This window comes from Manis javanica, chromosome 12 (genome assembly GCF_040802235.1).
Source record: "Manis javanica isolate MJ-LG chromosome 12, MJ_LKY, whole genome shotgun sequence".
Lineage (NCBI taxonomy): Eukaryota > Metazoa > Chordata > Mammalia > Pholidota > Manidae > Manis > Manis javanica.
Genome location: NC_133167.1, coordinates 64,349,839 through 64,371,309, shown reverse-complemented (window position 1 = coordinate 64,371,309; position 21,471 = coordinate 64,349,839). Strand labels below are relative to the sequence as shown.

The 21,471-nt window shown below is 34.0% G+C and overlaps 1 protein-coding gene across 1 annotated transcript in view; it reads left to right on the top strand.

Moving 5' to 3' along the window:
* The window catches only part of UBR3 (ubiquitin protein ligase E3 component n-recognin 3), a 336,759-nt gene that overhangs the window by 295,679 nt on the left and 19,609 nt on the right, over positions 1 to 21,471 (top strand). The window contains exons 33-36 of the mRNA XM_073218714.1: positions 72 to 196; positions 10,240 to 10,347; positions 10,467 to 10,592; positions 20,395 to 20,574. Coding sequence (XP_073074815.1) covers positions 72 to 196; positions 10,240 to 10,347; positions 10,467 to 10,592; positions 20,395 to 20,574 — 539 coding nt within the window. The remainder of the gene's footprint in view (positions 1 to 71; positions 197 to 10,239; positions 10,348 to 10,466; positions 10,593 to 20,394; positions 20,575 to 21,471) is intronic.

The following is a 21,471-nucleotide window of genomic DNA, read 5'->3' as shown; positions in this document are numbered from 1 at the left end:
TATTCATGAACTAGCTTGAGTACAAAATGTCTAGATTCCAAAGAAATAATGATCTTCTCTTTCTCTTCTAGACCACTTCACCTGCATTGTGAGGGTGCTTTTTAGCCTAGTGTACACACAAGCTCTTGTGGCACTTTCAGTTAAATGCAGTGAAGAAGATAGGTCAGCCTGGAAACACACAGGAGCTCTTAAAAAGGTTAGTGTATTGGTCTTGCCTGAATTTATCATTTAGTAGTTTGTTGAATTAATATAAGTTGGGGATATGAGTGAGTGAGATTAAGTGTTTGAAAGGCAAAATGAGTTATTAAAAGTATGGAGCACTTTTAGGCTGAAAAAGTTAAAAATGTTTTTCCTGCACAGTGAGGTCTTCTACATCTGTCTGTAAACCTTGGCCTTTTTCCCTTTACATTTGGACCGTTTTGTTTTGCTTTTGCTGCAAACTTTCAACTTAGAAAAGTTATAAAAATTGGGCTAACAAAGTGAATAAATAATAAAATGTCTGCGATAAAATGTCTTACTTATTTTACTTATCTGCCATCTGTTCTTGTTCTTGTCTCCAATCACAATTCGAGGGTGGCTTTTGAGTCACCACTTCTAAACGTAAGAATTCTAGCCTTTTCTTAATTATGCTTCTCTAAATACTGCTTTTTTCCCCATGTTTAAACAAGTGTGTGTGTGTGTGTGTATACATATACACACGTGTATATATATATATACACACACACACATATGTATATAAATTCTTAGCAAATTTAAAGGAGTTCTTTTTAAGTTAAAATTATGTAAATATGTTAGAAAAACTTTGCAAGTTTAGTTAAATGTAAGGATTTTCAGTGACTTGAGGATAAATGCGATAAATGTTACCAAAGGATTGACTGTGTGGTTTGGCTTAGAGAAAGATAAAGTAAGAAAATTACTTCAATATTTATTTGGGGAAGTTGATAGGAAAAAGTGATAGGTGTGGTGTAAATTGAACCTTTTGATTTATAAAGACTTTTAAAAAGGTTTTAAACCTCATTGAAAAGTTTTTGTTAAAATCATATCTTCTTTTACAAAGAAGAGAAAATCAACTATACATACATGAAATGAATTCAGTAACCTTTACTTTTTTTCACAGGTTTACTTCCAAATCAGTTATGTGTGCACAAATTTAGGAAGTATTATCACAAAGTTTGTTATGTCTTAATTAGGGATATTAATTGTTGGCCATTCAACCTGAGTATTAGTCCAAGTTCATGGCCCCTAAACAGACATATTACTTTTTTCGTCAAGACATAAAAACTCTGAACCTCAACTTTCTCAAAGGTAAATGAGAGGTTTCGAACATATGATTTATAAGGGTCGTTCTGTCCGTAAAATTCTAAGTTCTCAAAATGGATTTCTATTATTTTTCCTTTAATGATTTTCCCTCCTTATTCCTAGTTGATTCTTGGATAATTTTGCTTTCTGCAATTATCTTTTTCTTTTCTAAATGTTACTTCAGTTTCTCTAAATGCACTCTAATCTGATATTTGGACTTTTTTTTGTCATTTCAAGTATATATTACATTTCTATGCTGTGTCATTGTTTAAATATGTTTCCTTAATTATCTAGTCTAATCATGAAAGAGTAACACATTTAAAATATTTTCTGATATAATTTGGGTCTAAATTTATTCATCTTACTGTTTGCTAAGATGAGACCTAATGACAGAAAATTAGATAACTGTCAGTCTATGATGGAAGAATCATGAATTAATTTAGGTAACTCTTCTGTCCATTTTCTTTCTCAATTTGAAAATTGTTAGCTATTTTTGAAAGTACTTAACATTTACCATAAGACAGATTTTTATCAGAACATAAGTCAGAAATGTATAGCCATATGAATCATTTCAGTGAATGAAAATGATATTCTCTAGGTTGGTTTGTCTCGTGAACTTTTTCTACAGTAGATCTAAATGTTAGGTATATAGCAGATTGTAAATAATGGTAACCACAATATTTTTGAGTAATGAAATGTATCACTGTGGTTTCTGTGACTATTCTGTATTGTTCATTGCTCCTTTTTCCCATTTCCTTCTTCCTTCCCTTTTTCTTTCACTTTTTTTCTTTCTTCCTTCTTTTCTGTCTTCAGTAAGCCTCACTCATTCATCCAATCCCTATGATTCCTTATCCTCAGGTACAATAATTCTAATGAAAACAGACTTTTGCCAGATTTAATCGCACCTAGGGCAATAAAAATATGGATACTTGTAGTTTTTCAAAGGGATATTAGAGTTAATTTGATAATGAGGTTTAGGTGTGCTGAAAAAAAAATCATCATTACAATTAGTGTAAATTTTGGTTAGTGGAATTTCTGTTAAAAGAGTCTTTATACCAAGATTTCTTAATCTGGGTTCCTTTCCCTCTATTTTTTGTTTTGTTTTGCTGAGAAATAGGAGTGTAGTATCTAGCGTATACTCAAAGAGTATGTGCCCCCAAAAGTTTAAGACACTCTATAATCTAGATAAAGCAACTATCCTACACAGCTTCTCTCACCCTTAATTCTTTTCTTTCTTTAACCCACATACCTTTGCCACCTCTCACATAGGAATCTTTTTTTAATGGTATCATTAATATGCAATTACATGAGCAACATTATGGTTACTAGACTCCCCCCATTATCAAGTCCCCACCACAGACCCCATTACAGTCACTGTCCATCAGCATACTAAGATGCTATAGAATCACTACTTGTCTTCTCTGTGCTGCACTACCTTCCATGTGCCGCCCCACTACATTATGTATGCTAATCGTAATGCCCCTTATTACCCTTCTCCTTCTGTTCCCACCCACCCCCCAACCTCCCTTTCCATTTGGCAACTGAGTCTGCTGCTGTTTTGTTCCTTCAGGTTTTGCTTGCTTCTTATGCTCCACAGATGAGTAAAATCATTTCGTACTTGTCTTTCTCCACCTGGCTTATTTCACTGAGCATAATACCCTCTAGCTCCATCCATGTTGTTGCAAATGGTAGGATTGCTCCATATTGCTTTCCACAATCATTGAACTAGTTTACATTACCACCAGCAGTGTGTAGGAGGGTTTCTCTTTCTCCGCATCCTCACCAGCATTCGTTGTTCCTATTCTTTTCTATGTTGGCCATCCTAACTGGCTTGAGGTGATATCTCGTTGTGGTTTTAATTTGTATTTCCCTGACAACTAGCGATGTGGAGCATCTTTTCATGTGTCTGTTGGCCATCTGAATTTCTTGTCTGTTTATATCCTCCACCGACTTTTTAATAGGGTTATTTGGTTTTTGGGTGTTGAAGCATATGAGTTCTTTATAGATTTTGGATGTTAACCCCTTGTCAGATATGTCATTTACAAATATATTCTCCCATACTGTAGGATGTCTTTTTGTTCTGCTGATAGTGTCCTTTGCTGTACAGAAGCTTTTTAGCATGATGTAGTCCCATTTGTTGGTTTTTTATTTTGTTTCCGTTCCTCGAGGAGATGCGTTCAGGAAAAAGTTGCTCATGTATGTATTCAAGAGACTTTTGCCTATGTTTTCTCCTAGAGTTTTATGGTTTCATGACTTACATACAGGTCTTTGATCCATTTTGAGTTTACTTTTGTGTATGTTGTTAGACAATAATTCAGTTTCATTCTCTTGCATATAGCTGTCCAGTTTTGCCAACAACAGCTGTTGAAGAGGCTCTCATTTTCCCATTGTATATCCATTGCTTCTTTATTGTATATTAATTGACCATATGTGCTCAGGTTTATATCTGGGCTCTCTAGTCTGTTCCATTAATCTATGGCTCTGTTCTTGTGCCAGTGCCAAATTGTTTTGATTACTGTGGCTTTGTAGTAGAATTTGAAGTCAGGGAGCGTAATTCCCCCACTTTATTCTTCCTTCTCATGATTGTTTTGTCTATTCGGGGTCTTTTGTGGTTCCAGATGAATTTTAGAACTATTTGCTTTAGTTCGTTGAAGAATGCTGTTGGTATTTTGATAGCAATTGCATTGAATCTATAGATTGCTTTAGGCAGGATGGCCATTTTGACAATATTAGTTCATCCTATCTATGAGCATGGAATGTGTTTCCATTTATTGGTATCTTCTTTAATTTGTCTCATGAGTATCTTGTAGTTTTCAGAGTGTAGGTCTTTCACTTCCATGGTTAGGTTTATTCCTAGGTATTTTATTCTTTTTGATACAAATGTGAATGGAATTCTTTTCCTGATTTCTATTTCTGCTAGTTAATCATTAGTGTATAGGAATGCAACAGATTTCTGTGTATTAATTTTCTATCAGGCAACTTTGCTGAATTCAGATATTAGATCTAGTAGTTCTGGAGTGGATTCTTTAGGGTTTTTTATGTACAATATCATGTCATCTCCATACATTAGATCTAGTAGTTCTGGAGTGGATTCTTTAGGGTTTTTTATGTACAATATCATGTCATCTCCAAACAGGGACAGTTTAATTTCTTCCTTGCCAATCTGGATGCCTTTTATTTCTTTGTGTTGTCTGATTGCCATGGCCTAGAACTCCAGAACTATGTTGAATTAAAGTGGAGACAGTGGGCACCCTTGTCTTGTTCCCAATCTTAAAGGAAAAGCTTTCAGCTTCTCCCTGTAAAGTGTAATGTTGGCTGTGGGTTTGTCATATATGGCCTTTATTATGTTGAGGTGCTTGCCCTCTATACCCAATTTGTTGAGAGTTTTTATCATGAGTGGATGTTGAATTTTGTTGAATGCTTTTTCAGCATCTATGGAGATGATCATGTGGTTTTTGTCCTTCTCTTTGTTGATGTGGTAGATGTTGTTGATGGATTTTTAAATGTTGTACCAACCTTGCATCCCCGGGATGAATCCTGCTTGTTCATGATGGATGATCTTTTTGATATATTTTTTAATTTGGTTTGCTGATATTTTGTTGAGTATTTTTGCATGTGTGTTCATCAGGGATATTGGTCATTAATTTTCTTTTTTTATGGGGTCTTTGCCTGGTTTTGGGTATTAGAGTGATGTTGGCCTTGTAGAATGAGTTTGGGAGTATTCCCTCCTGTTCTACTATTTGGAAAACTTTAAAGGGATAGGTATTAGGTCTTCACTAAATGTTTGATTAAATTCAGCAGTGAAAGCATCATGTCCAGGAGTTTTGTTCATGGGTAGTTTTTTGATTACCATTTCAGTTTCCTTACTGGTAATTGGTGTGTTCAGATTTTCTATTTCTTCTGGGTCAGCCTTGGAAGGTTGTACTTTTCTAGAAAGTTGTCCATTTCTTCTAGGTTATCCAGTTTGTTAGCATATAATTTTTCATGCTTTTCTCTCATAATTCTTTGTATTTCTGTGGTGTCCTTTGTGATTTCTCCTTTCTTATTTCTGACTCAGTTTATGTGTTTAGACTCTTTTTTTCTTGATAAGTTTGGCTAGGGGTTTATCTATTTTGTTTATTTTCTTGAATAACCATCTCATGCTTTCATTGATTCTTTCAATTGTTTTATTCTTCTCTATTTTATTCATTTCTGCTCTAATCTTTATATGTCCCTCCTTCTATGAACTTTAGGCCTCATTTATTCTTCTTTTCGTAGTTAAATTAATTGTGAGTTTAGACTGTTCATTTGGGATTGTTATTCTTTCATCAGGTAGGCCTGTATTGCAATACTTCCCTCTTAGCACAGCCTTCCCTCGTCCACAGATTTTGCACTGTTGAATTATTGTTATCATTGGTCTCCATATATTGCTTTATTCCTGTTTTTATTTGGTCATTGATCCATTGATTATTTAGGAGCATGTTATTAAGCCTCCATGTGTTTGTGGGCTTTTTCATTTTCTTTGTGTAATTTATTTCTAGTTTCATACCTTTGTGATCTGAGAAGCTGGTTGGTACAATTTCAATCTTTTTATATTTTCTGAGGCTCTTTTTGTAGCCTAGCATGTGATCTATTATAGAAAATGATCCATGTGCACTTGAGAAGAATGTGTATCCTGTTTTTTTGGATGGAGTCTTCTGTGCATGTCCATTTGGTCCATCTGTTCTAATACATTGTTCAGTGCCTCTGTCTCCTTATTATCTTCTGTCTGGTTGATCTGTCCTTTGGAGTGAGTGGAGTGTTGAAGTCTCCAAAAATGAATGCATTGCATTCTATTTCCCCCTTTAATTTTGTTAGTATTTTTTCACATATGTATGTGATCCTGTGTTTGGTGCATAGTTTTAATAGTTATATCCTCTTGTTGGACTGAACCCTTTATCATTATGTAATGTCCTTCTTTGTCTCTTGTTACTTTCTTTGTTTTGAAGTCTAATTTTTGTGTTACAAGTACTGCAACTCCTGCCTTTTTCTCCCTGTTAGTTGCATGAAATATCTTTTTCTATCCCTTTTCTTTCAGTCTGTGTATGTCTTTGGGTTTGAAGTGACTCTCTTCTAAGCAGCATATAGACAGGTCTTGTTTTTTTATCCTTTCAGTGACTCTATGTCTTTGGATTGGTGCATTCAGACCTAAATTTACATTTAGGGTGATTTTCAATAGGTATGTACTTATTGCCATTGCAAGCTTTAGATTCGTGGTTACCAAAGGTTCAAGGGTAATTCCCTTACTATCTCACACTCTAATTTAACTCACTTTGTATGCTCTTACAAATACAACCTAAGGGTTCTTCTTTTTTTTTTCTCCTTTTCCTTCCCTCTCTATTCTTTATATATTAGTTATCATATTCTGTACTCGTTCCCTATCCCTTGATTGCCTTTGGGGATAGTTGATTTGATTTTGCATCTTAGTCATTAATTGTTCTACTTTGCCATGGTTTTATTTTCCCTGCTGACAGCTATTTAGCCTTAGGAATACTTCCATCTATAGTAGTCCCTCCAAAATATATTGTAGAAGTGGTTTGTGGGAGGTAAATTCTCTCAGCTTTTGCTTATCTCAAAACTGTTTAATCCCTACTTCAAATTTAAATGATAGCCTTGCTGGATAGAGTATTCATGGTTCGAGCCCCTTCTGCCTCATTGCATTAAATATATCATGCCAGTCCCTTCTGGCCTGTAATGTTTCTGTTGAGAAATATGATGATAGCCTGATGGGTTTTCCTTTGTATGTGATCTTTTTTCTCTCTCTAGCTGCTTTTAAAAGTCTGTCTTTATCCTTGATCTTTGCCATTTTAATTATTATATATCTTGATGTTGTCTTCCTTGGGTCCTTTGTGTTGGGAGATATGTGTACTTCAATGTCCTGAGAAACTATCTCGTTGCCCAGATTGGGGAAGTTTTCAGCAATTACCTCCTCAATGACACTTTCCCTTTTTCTCTTTTTCTGGTACCCCTATAATGCGAATATTGTTCCATTTGGATTGGTCACACAGTTTTCTCAATATTTTGTCATTCTTAGAGATCCTTTTTTCTCTCTGTGCCTCAGCTCCTTTGTATTCCTCTTCTCTAATTTCTTTTCCATTTTCCATCTCCTATACTGTATCTAATCTGTTTTTAAATCCCTCAATTGTATATTTCATTTCTGATACTGTGTTCTGTAATGATTGAATCTCCATCCAGAATTCTTCCCTTAGTTCTTGAATATGTTTCTTTACCTCCATGAGCATGTTTATGATTTTTATTTTGAAATGTGTTTCAGGGAGATTGTAGAGTTCAGTTTCACTTGGTCCTCTTTCTGGTGTTCATGGGATTTTGGGTTGAACCAGGTTCCTTTGATGTTTCATATTTGTAGGTGGTGACCTCTAGTGCCCAGAAGCTCTACTTTCTTGTGTTTCTCAGTCCCTGGAGTGATATCGGGGTCACAGGGGATTGGCACTATTTCCTGGTAGGCGGAAAGAGCTGTTTCCTACTTCTTGGCAGCAGTGCCTGTCTTCACTGCCAGAACCAGTGGGCCAAGAACAGAGGTGTAAGGCTCTGTGCTTTGCATTTGTAGCTGCCATAGGTGGGGCTTCCCTCTGGCTGGCCTTACCTGAGGGCTGGGGCTGCTGTTTTGCGAGCCAGTGTGCGCTGACCAACAGGAAAGTGCAGCAGGCTGCATATCATGGGCAGCCTTGGAGCTGTGTAGTCAGCCAGAGGGATGGAGTGCCTGAAGGTTCTGAAAGTTCCCAACCTTCTTGTATTAGTTCACCCGAACAATTTTGTCCCCCTTTCCTTTCTCCTGAGCAGTAAGCGCTTAGCAATCCTTGCCCTTTTTTCAGCCCATTCACTGTTAGGAAACCTCTCAGACTACCCACCTTTCCTTTGTCCCAGATCAGCCAGAGGTGGATCCCTGTTTTCCACAAGCAGCTGGAATCTTAGTCTCTCCAGGTATTCACCTGTTTTAGCTTTCCAACCCCACTAATCTCCAGAACACCATGCAATATAGGTTCGTGCTCCCAGAGCAGATCTCCAGGGCTGGGTGTTCTGCAGTCCTAGGCCTCCACCTGCCTCCCTGCTCAATTTCTCTTCCTTCTGCCCATGATTTGGGGTAGGGGAAGGGCTTGGATCCTGCTGGAACATGGCTTTGGTATGTTACCCTGTTCCTAGAGGTCTGTTCTTTTCTCCAGGTGTATGCAGTCTGGTGCAGCCTTCTTTCCTGTTGCTCTTTCAGGATTAGTTGTATTAATTGTATTTTCATATTATATGTGGTTTTGGGAGGAGGCCTGTCTCACCTCTTGTGCCACCATCCTTAATCTCTCTCACACTCTGTTAATCTTTTACTCAAAAGAGTTTATTGAATTTAGGAAACTTTTAGGCTGAATTTTATAGTTTCAGAAACCTAAATATGTCACATTGATTAATAAGCTGCAATATCATGGTAATATTTTCTTTTGAGTTTTCTACATTTTGAGTTCAAGTAAACTCTGTATATTACTATGGTTAATCCATTTTAAAAATATAAATATGCTGCTGTTTTGATATTCACCAGGATGTTGATTTGTAACCTGTAGGTCATCATACTTGGCAAATGTTCATCCTGTTGATTAATCTGGCAAGAGTGAGGTGGATCACATGACAAAGTGAGCAGTTGTAGAGTCAGGGACATTTTTAAAGTTTGGAATTCTGACATGATAACATGTCATGGCTGAGTTGATTTAGCAGAAAGCAGATAAGTAATTTAAATTAATTCAAAGAATTAATTTTCAAAAGAGGTACATCCAGAAATTTCCAAGCTCAGAAATTCCAACATTACTGAATCAGATTTCATCAGTTAGCAAGTATTTATTGCTCAGATTTTTGTTATGCAAAAGGACACATGAAAAATACAAAGCACAGTTCCTGATATTTTGGAATTTACAGCCTAGTTTAAGAGAGCACAATGACATGTGAAGAACAATGAGGGGTTGTAGAAAAATTAAGTATCATGAAATCACAGACTCCTGTGGTCCAGACTATCAATGCCTTAAAAATTCAAAGTACTCTTATATTCCATAGGTTTTACTCAATTTTTATGTTTTACTGTTTAAAAATTGTAGTTAATGAATAAATGACATCATAGCAAAATTACTGCTTTATCCCAATTCATACTTTAATTTGCAACAACCCCTAATATGTCAGTGACTGTAAAAACAGACCCATTTCTTTTATGTGTAAAATCTTATTGATAAGTTTGAATTTAGAAAAAGTATAGAGTCATAAAGTTTAGTTTGTAAACTTATTTAACGTAATTATCGGTACATTCTATAAGAAACATAGTCTGATTTTTTTATAGTAAATTGTTTTAACAAATCCTATTCTAGGAATTTGAGGGAAATTGTAAAAGAAAATATTTGTGGTCCATATTTTCTTCTTCTATTTCATTCATGTACTATTTGTGCCTCTATAATAAGTATATATACTTCAATTTACTTTTTTCACATCATATTATTAGAAACTTTCATATAGCTCATATTTGTCATAATTTAGGTAATTGCCTCACTTTTATTGGTCATTCCCAATTTTTCATTATTATAATGCTGCAGTGAATGTCTTGGGTGTATAGCTATTTTTTTCCTATTAGTTTGCCAGGAAGAATTTCCAGGCCTGGGAATTAGTAAGTCAAAAGAGATGATTAACATATGTTCACTTACACATACATTTTTGTAATTTATATGCTGTCTTTTAAAGAACTGTTGAAATGGCTTTAATCACCTACCCAATTTCATTGTGAATCTAGAGGTATACTGTTGTACACAAATTTTGAGGAACTGAAATTTACATGCTTGAAAAATGGCATAATCAGAATTATACTCTATGAAAGTGTTCTTTCCAGTGTAAATTATTTCTAATTTTCAGTGACTGATGAAACTAATTTTTAATTTTTTCCAGAATACATGTGATGTGGAAAAGTCTTATGAAGTGTTACTAAGCTTTGTGATAAGTGAACTATCTAAAGGAAAGTTATACCATGAAGAAGGAACTCAGGAGTGTATAATGGTATGCTCTAAGATCAGATATAGTAGTTAAAGTTTGGGTTTTGTTGAAATTATGAATGTAATTTTTTAAGTTGTATCTATTACAGAATGAATTGTTAAAATTTTCTTCTTTAACTTTAGGTTAGCCCTATTACTTGGTCTACTGAATCTATGGAAAAATACTTGGAGGACTTCTGCTTACCTTTCCTCAGAATCACCAGCCTTCTTCAACACCACCTTTTTGGGGAAGATTTACCTAGCTGCCAGGTATAATTTGGGGTAGAGAGTAGGAAGCCTTTTTTTTACAGTTAGCTAATTTTTTTTGAAACATGCTGTGTTACATAGTATAATACTTATATCTTTATACAGAACTGTCATACAAGTATATGTCATACAAGTATATAAGGACATAAATTATTATTCTCAAATGAATAAATATTTAGAATATTTACAATTTTTGTATTTATAAGCATCTGCCCATTTTTATGACAATATTACTAATATTTGATATTTGAGCAGTTTTGGATTAGATCAGTGATGATAAATACTCAATATTTTAAGAGGATCATAATACTCATATATTTATTTATTCTTATTGTATTGCTATTTTTACTTACCACTAATCATCATCTATTTTTTAATCCTTTTAAAAATTATGTTGGTCAGAAAGCTGGTTTTTGAAGGTATGATGACATTTATGTAATTTTAGAATAGCAAAATGTTCAATTTTTAGCCAGTTATATTAAAACTTGGATAAATGAACTAGTTTTAATCTATTTCATAAAACTGTGGGTCAATGTCAGTAGGCAAGAAAGTGACAGGATAGGAAACCAAAGGTAAATAAACCAAACTGTGCTTATAGGACTATGATCCTGACTTTATATGCCATTTGTTTCCAGGTAACTTGATGTGGGAATTAAGAAATTTATCATATTTATGGGTCTTTGAAGCCTGCAATATATCAGAATTAAGTAGTGAATTGCTCCTAAAGTAATTAACCATTGCATTAAATAGTTTGGAGTCTTCGTTTTTTATCATTTGTACATTTGTCTCCAAAACATTCTATTTAGAATTATAAGATATTGAACAAATTCAAATATTCATTCATTAGATATTTTCTTCCATAGTTATTTATTTTTAAATTTCAGGTTATAAGTGTTTTTCCTTTTGGCATACAGTAGTTCTCCCTTATCCACAGGGGATACATTCCAAGACCCTCAATGGATGCCTGAAACTGTGGATAGTATCAAACCCCTATATATGCTATGTTTTTTCCAATACATGCATATCTATGATAGATTTTTTATAAATTAGGCACAGTAAGAGATTAATAACAATAACTAATAATGAAGTACAGCAGTTATAACAATATACCATAAGAGTTATGTGTATGTGGTCTCTGAAAATACCTTATTGCACTGTATTCACCCTTCTTGTGATGATGTGAGATGGTAAAATGCCTATGTGATGAGATGAAGTGAGGTGAATGATGCAGGTATTTTGATGTGTATCATGCTGTACTTGGGTTTTCAGCCTGGAGTGGGACAGTTAACAGGAGGAGGAAATATGGAGCAGATTTGTGGGGGCCTGAAAATATTTTGCATTTATTCAAGTTGAGGGGTTGGTTGGACCATTTAAGTGGATGTATTCAATGGAAATGAGAAAAATAAGATTACAGCTATAGGTAGATGTTTGCTCTGTTTCTGTTTAGATTTCTGTCATCTGTGTAATCTTTTTTATTTTCACATATGTATGTAATATATAAAAATAGATACATAATATAAAATGTGTAATGTATATAAATATATAGATACATATTTTTTTGCTCTTACACTTTATTCACAGCTGTTTCTTTTTATTAATCATTGTGTGGTATAGATGGATGTAATATTACACTAACTTTTGTGGATTTGACATTTCTCTTTATGTCACTTTCATGCAGAGTATATTTTCTGGTTAGCTGTATATGGATCCTTATTCTCATATATAAATTTTATAATCAATTTGTAAATTTTCCTCCAAAATTCTTCCAAAAGATGTTAGATGATAGTTGGTTAGAATATATGGTGTTAAGGTATTGAACATAGTATACTGTGTGTGCCTTTATTCATGTCTTTTTTAATACTTACATAGAATTTTTAAATTGTCATCTTAACATCTGGAACATTCTTTATAAAGCTAATCCTAGAGGCTTTATGGTTTTAGTTACTATTTAAATGGTATCTTATTTTCTGTAATATTCTCAGATTACTTCTTCCTGGTTTAGAATATTACTATGTTTGTGTGTTCCTGTGATTCACCACTTGCTGAACTCCCTTATCAGTGCTAATAGTTTGCCTGTTGATTGTTTTTAGGTCTTCTGTGTCATTATGATCACACCATCTGAAAATAATGACAACATTGCCCCTTCCTTTCAGATCTTTGCCTCTCTGTTGCTGCCTTGATGCGCGTCCAGCGCTGTCTTGAGCAGTAGGATAGGCAGCAACCTTTTTTGTGCCCCATGCCAAAGAGAATGCTTCTGAAGTCTCCTGTGCATGTCTTTTTATTATAAATAAAAACCACTTAGAAATTATATTTCTAATGTATAGATAAAATGTAGAAATCCAAGTTGGAATTTTTGAACATTAACCTTCTACATTTAGCCACTTTGCTAATAAAAATAAATCCAGTGTTTGTTTCTTAAATGAACTTAAGCCAGAAGATAGCCAGGATTGAGTTTCACAATACATTTTTTAATCAGACATTTTGTTAAGGATGGGAAGTCACTGAGAATCGTCCCTGGTACATGTGTGACACCGCAAGCCTGCTCTCCACAGTAATATATTAGACCTTCCTAACTTAGTTACAAGTCTTAGTCCAACACTGTTTCTACTAGCATATTAGGGCTAAATGGGGTAACCTATCCAGTTCTCCCATCTTTTCTCCTACTTAAGTGCATCCTCTCTTATTTGTCCTCTAACTCTGGAATTCTTAACAGAGGGACTTCAGGTAATTTTTTAATTCTATTGCATTATTTAAAAATGTGTATATATTTTTTTGGAAGAAAATAGTTTTCAGATTCTTATAGGGAATCGTGATTATCCACTCTCCCCTGAAGTTGTAAACCACTACTCTAATATAACTCCTTTAATTATTTTTTCTTTCCTATATGTCAAAAATAGTTTCCCTATAAATATATAATGAGAGCTAGCATTAATTATACACTAGCTACATGCTAACCACTGTTTTAAGTGCTTTGCATTTAAAATTCTTTTAAGCTTCACAACAACTATGAGGTAGCTGTTAAAATCTTCACTTTACAGACAAGTAAACAGGCACAGAGAGATTAATAACTTGCCCAAGATGCACAGCTAGTATATAAAGCAGCTAGGATTTGAGCACATTTAATCTGGATGCCAAATATGCACTATTAACATCTGAGCTTTACTATTGCTTGCTACATGAAACATTTTTTTGTGGGGTACAGGTGATTTTCTTCTAGTATTAAGTCTATAAAAACCACTGTAATATCACATATTATACTCTCTTTGATATTCATATAACTGTACTCCACCTATAAACATTTCTTATGTGATAATATTGTGATTGATTTATTGATAGCTGAATAGCATACTGGAATTATAAAAAACTAAAAACACCTCAAGTGTCCATCAATGGGAAACTGGTTAAATAAACTGTGGTTTATGCATACAATGCAATAATCTTCAGAAAAGAAAATAATAGAAAGTTTCCTATATGCTAACATGGAAAAAAATATCAAAATATATTAAGTAATCAAAGGCATGGTGTACTTGTATTAAATGCAGATGGGGGAAGTAATGGTATTCGTGTTTGCTTGTATATATAGTGGACCTGTGAGCAACACAGTTTAGAATTTCACAGGTCCACTTATTTGGGGATTTCTTTCAATTCAAATACTGGAAAAATTTTCTGCAACAATTTGAAAAACATTTCTCTAGCTTACTTTGTTGTAAGAACAGAGTATATAAGAACATATATAAAATATGTGTTAATTGACTTTTTATTATTGGTAAGGCTTCTGGTCAGCAGGATATTAATAGTTGAGTTTTGGTGGAGTCAAAGTTACATGTGGATTTTTGACTGTGTAGGTGTTTGGTGCCTCTAATTCTCATGTTGTTCAAGGGTCAGTTGTATATAAGATACTCTGGTCAGTTCTTACCTACGAGTTGAGGTGGTGAGTTTGAGATTTGGATAGAAGGGGAACAGGAATTATGAAGAGACCTTTTTTTAAACGATCTTTTCATACTTCATAAATTTTAAATAGTGGAAGTATGTTACTTCAGTAGTTAAGATTACAGAGAAGATAAAAAGGTGTTAATTTTTTGAACTGGTCATGTAGTCACATTTTTCAGAATTCAAAAAGTGCTAAAACAGCTCTGTGAAGAAATTTGTTTCTACCCCTTTTTCTAGCCACTCAGTTGTTGGTGCTGTCAGTTTTGTCTGTATTCTTCCAGAGACATTTTATGTGTATACCAAAAAAAGTATGTTCAGGAGTGTATTTTTTTCTTTGAGTGTTTTATATATACATTGTTCTACAAATTGCATTTTTTTTTTCACTTAGGAGTATATCTTAGAGATCATTTCACATTCATACATGAAGACCTTCACATTTTGTTTTATAAATTCAGAGTATGTATCAGGATGTATTTAATCAGTGCCCTATTAATCAATATTTGGGTTATTTCTACATTTGTTATCTATAAACAGTACCACAATGAATAATAATACTAGAAGGTATTTTGTATGGTTTTGGTTGTATTTGTAAGATAAATTCTTAGAAGTGATTTACTGTATCTGCACTTTAAATACATTTGTAGTTTTGATGCTTATTACCAAACTGCCCTTCACTGAAATTGTACCAATTACATTAACACCAGTAATAGATGATAGTTGCCCTATACTTGTGTCTACTTAGTGTGTTATCAAGCTATTTGATTTTTGCCTCTAGATCGTTGTCTAGGTAAAATATATCTCAATGTAGTTTTAATTTGCATTTCTCCTAATTGTGCATGTTTAGGAACCATTTTATTTTCTTTACTATGACCTCCTTGTTACATAATGCTTCTTTTGAAAATAATTAGAAAATGAAAACAATTAGAAAAATTATTTATCAGATCTTAAAAAAAAGTATCTCATGAGTTTTTCTTTGTTTAGAATAATCTGTCACTCTTGTCTGTTTTGTCTAAGTCAGATGATAAGGAGAAATAAGAAACTTTTCTTTAATTTTTGTTCTTCTTTCACAGATTTTCCTCGGTTAGTTTTTTTTTTTTTCATTTTGGTGACTTACATTTGGACTCAACATCTGCTTCATAAGAGTTGCCATGTAATACTGAACTACCCTATGAATACCAGGAAGAAAATTGTATTTACATCTTTGTTAATTTTTATCTGTTGTTAGATTTACTATCATAAAGATGAAAAAATGTCACTTTTCTACCATTAGTTCCCATTCTCTCAAGTTTTTTGCCTTACATTAGAAAATAAATGTCCTCTCTCAATAGAGCAGGAAGATATAACAATTGTGAATAATATATACACAAAACAACAAAACCCTAAATTACATAAAGCAGAAATTGACAGAATTAAAGGAATAGACAAATCCACAATTATAGCTGGAGCTTTCAATGTTCTTTCTTAGTAGTCAATAACAGGTACACAGAAAATCAACTAGATAAATGAGACCTGAACAATACTCTCAAGTGAATGTCATATAATTGACTTACATAGACTACTTCACCAAATAGCACAATGCATATTTTTTACAAGTGCATTTGCAACATTCACCAGAATATACCATATGCCAACCCATAAGCAAGTATCAATACATTTAAAATAATTGAAATCATACAACATATTTTCTGACCATATGGAATTAAATTAGAAATCAGTAACAGAAATAAATATGGAAACCCCCAAATGTGTGGGAATTAAGCAACACACTTCTAGATAACATATATCAAAGCAGAAATCATATGGAAATTAGAAAATGAAAATGCAACAGTAATATTGTGGGATGCTGCTAAAGTTCTTGGATAGATAAAGCTTTAAAATACTTATATTTAAAAAGAAGAAGAGTCTAAAATCATTTATCTGATTTCTATGTTATGAAGCTGGAAGTAGAGCAAATTAAATTCAAAGCAAATAAAAGAAAGAAAATTATAAAAATCAGAACAGAAACCAATAAAATAGTAATGGAGAAATAGCGGAGAAAATCAGTGAGTCCAAAATCTGGTTCTTTGCAAAGATTAGTAAAATGGAGAAACCTAAATGTCAGGAGCTCAGCTCTCAGCTGGGAGAGATAAAAGAACAGAGCTGCTAGGTGTCAGAGTAGCTAATTGAAGGAACAAGTAAAAAATTTAACAGAACAGGTCCTTTAATCACTTGCTGTGGTGGTATTATCAAGAGGCTAAAACCAGAGGAAACACCAGCTCCCCCTACACCATTTGCCCTTGTGGATGAAATGGTACACTTGCTGACGATCGGGTGGATCAGTACAGACATGGGGATCTATCGAGGGAACTCCAAATAAAAGGCTCTGGCAGTTTTATGGACTCTTGAGGTGGAGAGGGGATGAGGGGGAAAGGGTAGGAGTAGAAAAGCACTGGGTACTGAGTCAGGGTAGGGAAAAAACTCTTCAAGGTTTCCCATTGTTTCCTCCATAACGGGGCCTGGGCAGAGGTGTCCAAGAGAACTCTGCCCAGGGCCTCAGGTAAAGAGGCCTAGGAAATAAAGACAGCATGACTAGGAAGAGCCTAGTTAAAGAGCATCATGGGCCAGGGGGCACCTGAAGTCTTGACTACAAGTGCCGTCAGAGACTGCAGTGCATTGTTTGTGCACCAAGTCTGGTATAGGGAAGGCAGTTTTCGTCCATGAGGCGTGCAAAGTAAAACCTTCAGTTAGATCTGAAAAAACACACATAGGTTTTTAACCAGTAACCAGGCTCTTTACTAGATTGATAAGAAAAGAGATGGTGCAAGTTACCAATACCAGCAATGAGGGAGGAAATATCCCTACAGAACCATAGAGAATATCATGGATAACATTTGCCAACAAATTTGATAACATAAATGAAATGGGCAAATTATCCGAACTGACTCAATAAGAAATAGAAATTCTTGAATAGATCTATACCAAGTAAGAGAATTGATATAATTATAAAACTTCTTTAGAAAAGAAAAGTCAATAGCTTTATACTAACAAACTACACCATGGCGAATTCTATGAAACATTTAAGGAAGAAATTGTAGTAACACTATACAAACTTTCAGAAAACAGAGGAAGAGCAACACTCCAAACCCATGAAGCCAGTTTTACACTGACACCTAAACCAGGCATCTTAAGAAAACTGCAAAGCCGTGTCTTTCATGAACATAGAGAAGCAAAAGTCTTAACAAAATATTAGCAAAGAAAAAATAATACATCACAACCAAATAGGTTTATCCTAGGAATGCACGGTTTGTTCAACACCAAAGAAATTTAATTCACCATATTAACATTTTTTTTAAAAGCATATCATCTTAATCATCAAAGCATTTGACAAAATCCAACATCCTTTCCTGGTAAAAACGCTTAAAAAAACAAGGGGTTTCTTCAACCTGGCAAAGAGCATCTATGAAAAACCCACAGCTAGCGTCATACTTAACGTGAAAGGCAGTGTGCGCTAAGATCAGGGACACGACAGGGTGGCTGTCTTCTTCACCTTTTCAACATTATATTGGAGGTCGTACAAAGAACAGTTAGGCGAGAGAAAGAAAAACCTCTGTATTGGAAAGGACGAAGTAAAAAAATCTGTTTGCAAATTAGATGATCTTGTATGTGGAAAATTATAAGGAGTCTTAAAAAAAACTATTAGAATGAATAAATGAGATCAGGCTTGTAGGCTACATGTAAATGTGCAAAACTATTGTATTTATATGGTCAATGAGCAATTTCAAAATGAAATTAAAATAATTCCATTTATAATAGGGTGATGAAAATATTCTGGAGTAATAGGTAATGGGTGGCAGTTACACAGTTTTGTGACTATACCAAAACCCTGTAAGGTGTACACTTCAAAAGGGTGAATTTTATTAAATATGAATTGTATATCAATTTTAAAAATATATACATGAGGAAGGACTTGTGTCCAGAATATGTCAAGAACTCTTATAACTCATTTTTAATAAGAAAGAAAAAAAGTGGGAAAATTTTTAACTTCTCTTAATAATATATTTGAGTAACAAACAAGTAAGTATATGAAAAGGTGCTCAACATCATTGTTGGTTAGAGGAGCACAAATAAATGTCATAAGTGTTTGTGAGGTTTTGGAGTACCTGAAACTCTCATTTGCTGCTGGTGGGAATGAAAAATGATATAGTCAAATTTGAAAAAAGCTTAGCAGTTTCTTAAAAATGTATTTTTAAAAAGTTAAGCATACACTTACTGTATAACCCAACAATTCTACTCCTAGGTATCTGCCAGCGAAGCAAAAACATATGTCACCTAAAGACTTTTAAATGAATGTTCAAAACAGACTGATTTGTAGTAGTCAAAAATTGGAAAAAACCCATTAACAAGTGAATGCATGAGCAGAGTATAGTATATCCACACATGGAATATTTCTGAACAATTAAAATAATAGACTGTTGATATATACAATAATATGAATGAATCTCAAAATACTACACTGAGAAAGGCCAGGCACAAAAGACTACATACTGTATGATTCCATTTATATGAAATTTTTAAAAACCTCTGTAATAGCAGAAAGCAGATCAGTGGTTGCTTGGGACCAGGAATAGGGGGTATAATTGATTCCACAGGGGTACAAGGGAATTTTGAGAGGGATGGAACTGTTCTAAGATTTTATTGTAGCAGTGGTTGTATGACTATATATATTTGCCAAAATTCATCAACCTACACCTTTTAAAGTGAGTGAATTTTCTGGTATGTAAATTAAACTTCAGTAAAGGGTTTTAGATGCCTCCTTTACATAGTTATATAAATGGAGGATTTGGGCCTCATTTCTAGACATTATAAAGATTAACATTTTAGACTACATATCATTTCTCTTCTTCATTATTGTTTCTTCTTTGTATCATATCTCAGAATTTTGTACTTAATCTGTGTAATTGAGTTTTGCAAACAGATATCCCTCCTCCAGGGACCACTCCCACAGTCTTATAGGAAGGGCTAATTTATTTTAAAGTAATTAATAGAAAACATTAAAGTGAGAACATAGTGTTTACAAGGTATAGAAGGATTAATTTTATCTGAATGGAGCCAATAATCTGAAGTCTAATTAACTGGGGTCAGGGAAGGCTTTCCTGGGGAGCTGGAGTTTGAAGGATGATAGGAACAGATCCAGTGGACAAGGGAAAGTAGACATAGTAGCCTCCTCAATGGTTTTCAGGTAAACAGGGATTGGGGACTATATTTTGATGTGTATAAGAACAAACTCCTTTAAAAATCAACTTTGATTTAAGTTTGAGTCCTTGGCTCACTGATTTCTCTGGTTCTGTTATTACTGAGTAGAGCTTTAGATTGGCACTTAGATCATCTCAAGTTTTAAAAAACTCTACCCCGTCTTTAAAACTGACTTTGTTTCACACTCATTCAGGGTACAGGCAAATTATTTAGCACTGCCTCTTTTGAAGTCCATATTTTTACTATTCTTCTTCTTCATCCATACTGATAGTCTATGTTTTTTAACCAAAGGCACTTTCCCTTTGTCCTGATTAACATTTGCTTTCATAGAATACCTAGGTTCTAGAGACTGTATTCAACAGATATATGACAACACCATGTAAAAAACAAATACATAAAAGAAGCAGATGCTGTGGCACTTAGGAGCTAAATTGCAAGAAGAAACATGGGGATATTTGGATATAAAAGCTTTGAACCTCTTTGTTCTTTCCTTCTCCTACTTCCTTCACTGATTTCAGTTGACCTGGTTAAAGTTTTCTTTTACTGTTCAAAAGTAAGTGATGAGGATGGCATTTAAAATACATAACCATGGGAAATGTTCATGATGAAATATCTTAAGAATTTTCTATTTCATGTCTGAAAGGAAGAAGAAGAATTTTCAGTTCTTTCCAGTTGCCTCGGACTTCTGCCAGCATTTTACCAAACAGAACATCCATTCATTAGTGCCTCCTGTCTGTATTGGCCAGTTCCAGCATTTGACATTATATCTCAGTGGTGTTCTGAGATAAATTCATTTACTGAAAGACATACAGAACAAGGAAAGGTATGTAAAAAGAGGTCATACTCACTTGCCATAGTGGTACTATGCTAACAGGTAAGGGGAAGAATGAAAGATTTTAGGTAATTTATTCTTTACAGCATTTATTAAACTAATTCTATTGAAAAAAAAGGTTTACTTATATAATATTTGTTTATGAATATAAAAGGATTTTTTCAGTTAACAAATATAAGGTATTAATATGCTACCTTTAGTTCTGGTTATAAGGTTTTATTGAATACCTTAAATAATCATAGCACTTTACTTGGAAGATAGGACTTTTAAGATAGGGAACATGATGTAAGCTTATTGGAAAGAGAACTATCACATAAAAATAAAAGATTTTGACTAGCAGATCTAACAGGTTGTCTTTAACTTTAAAACTTGCTGGTCCTGTGCTGCCAGCTCGGCTGATAAAAGGTTTTGTGTTGAAGATGAGCTAACTGGCTAGGTAGAGTGGGGGCATTGCTCAGTGACTATCAATGTTGGTTTGGTGTTCAGACTTTGTTCTACAGCTAGAAGTATGGTTTTGAGAAATGGAATAATATGATGAAAGTAGTATTTTAGGGAGGTAATTCTGGTGGCTTTTTAGTAGATAAATTGAATTAGAAGAAGAAAGGGAACCCAGAGATTATTTAGGTGGTGAAAAAAAATTGTGATAATGGAAATTAGACAAAATATAATACAAGAGATATTTTAGAAAATTATATGGAACTTGGTGACCAGATGTTCACGACTTAAAGGTCTTAAACTTAAACCATTAGATGGATAGTAACTACTGTACATAGTTACAGAAATCTGCTTCTGCTTGAACTGGTGATGGTGCATTGAATATGGGAGAACTCTGCCTGGGCTCCAAGGATTTTCACCACCTTGCTTGCAGCTTTTCCAAACTCATCCTAT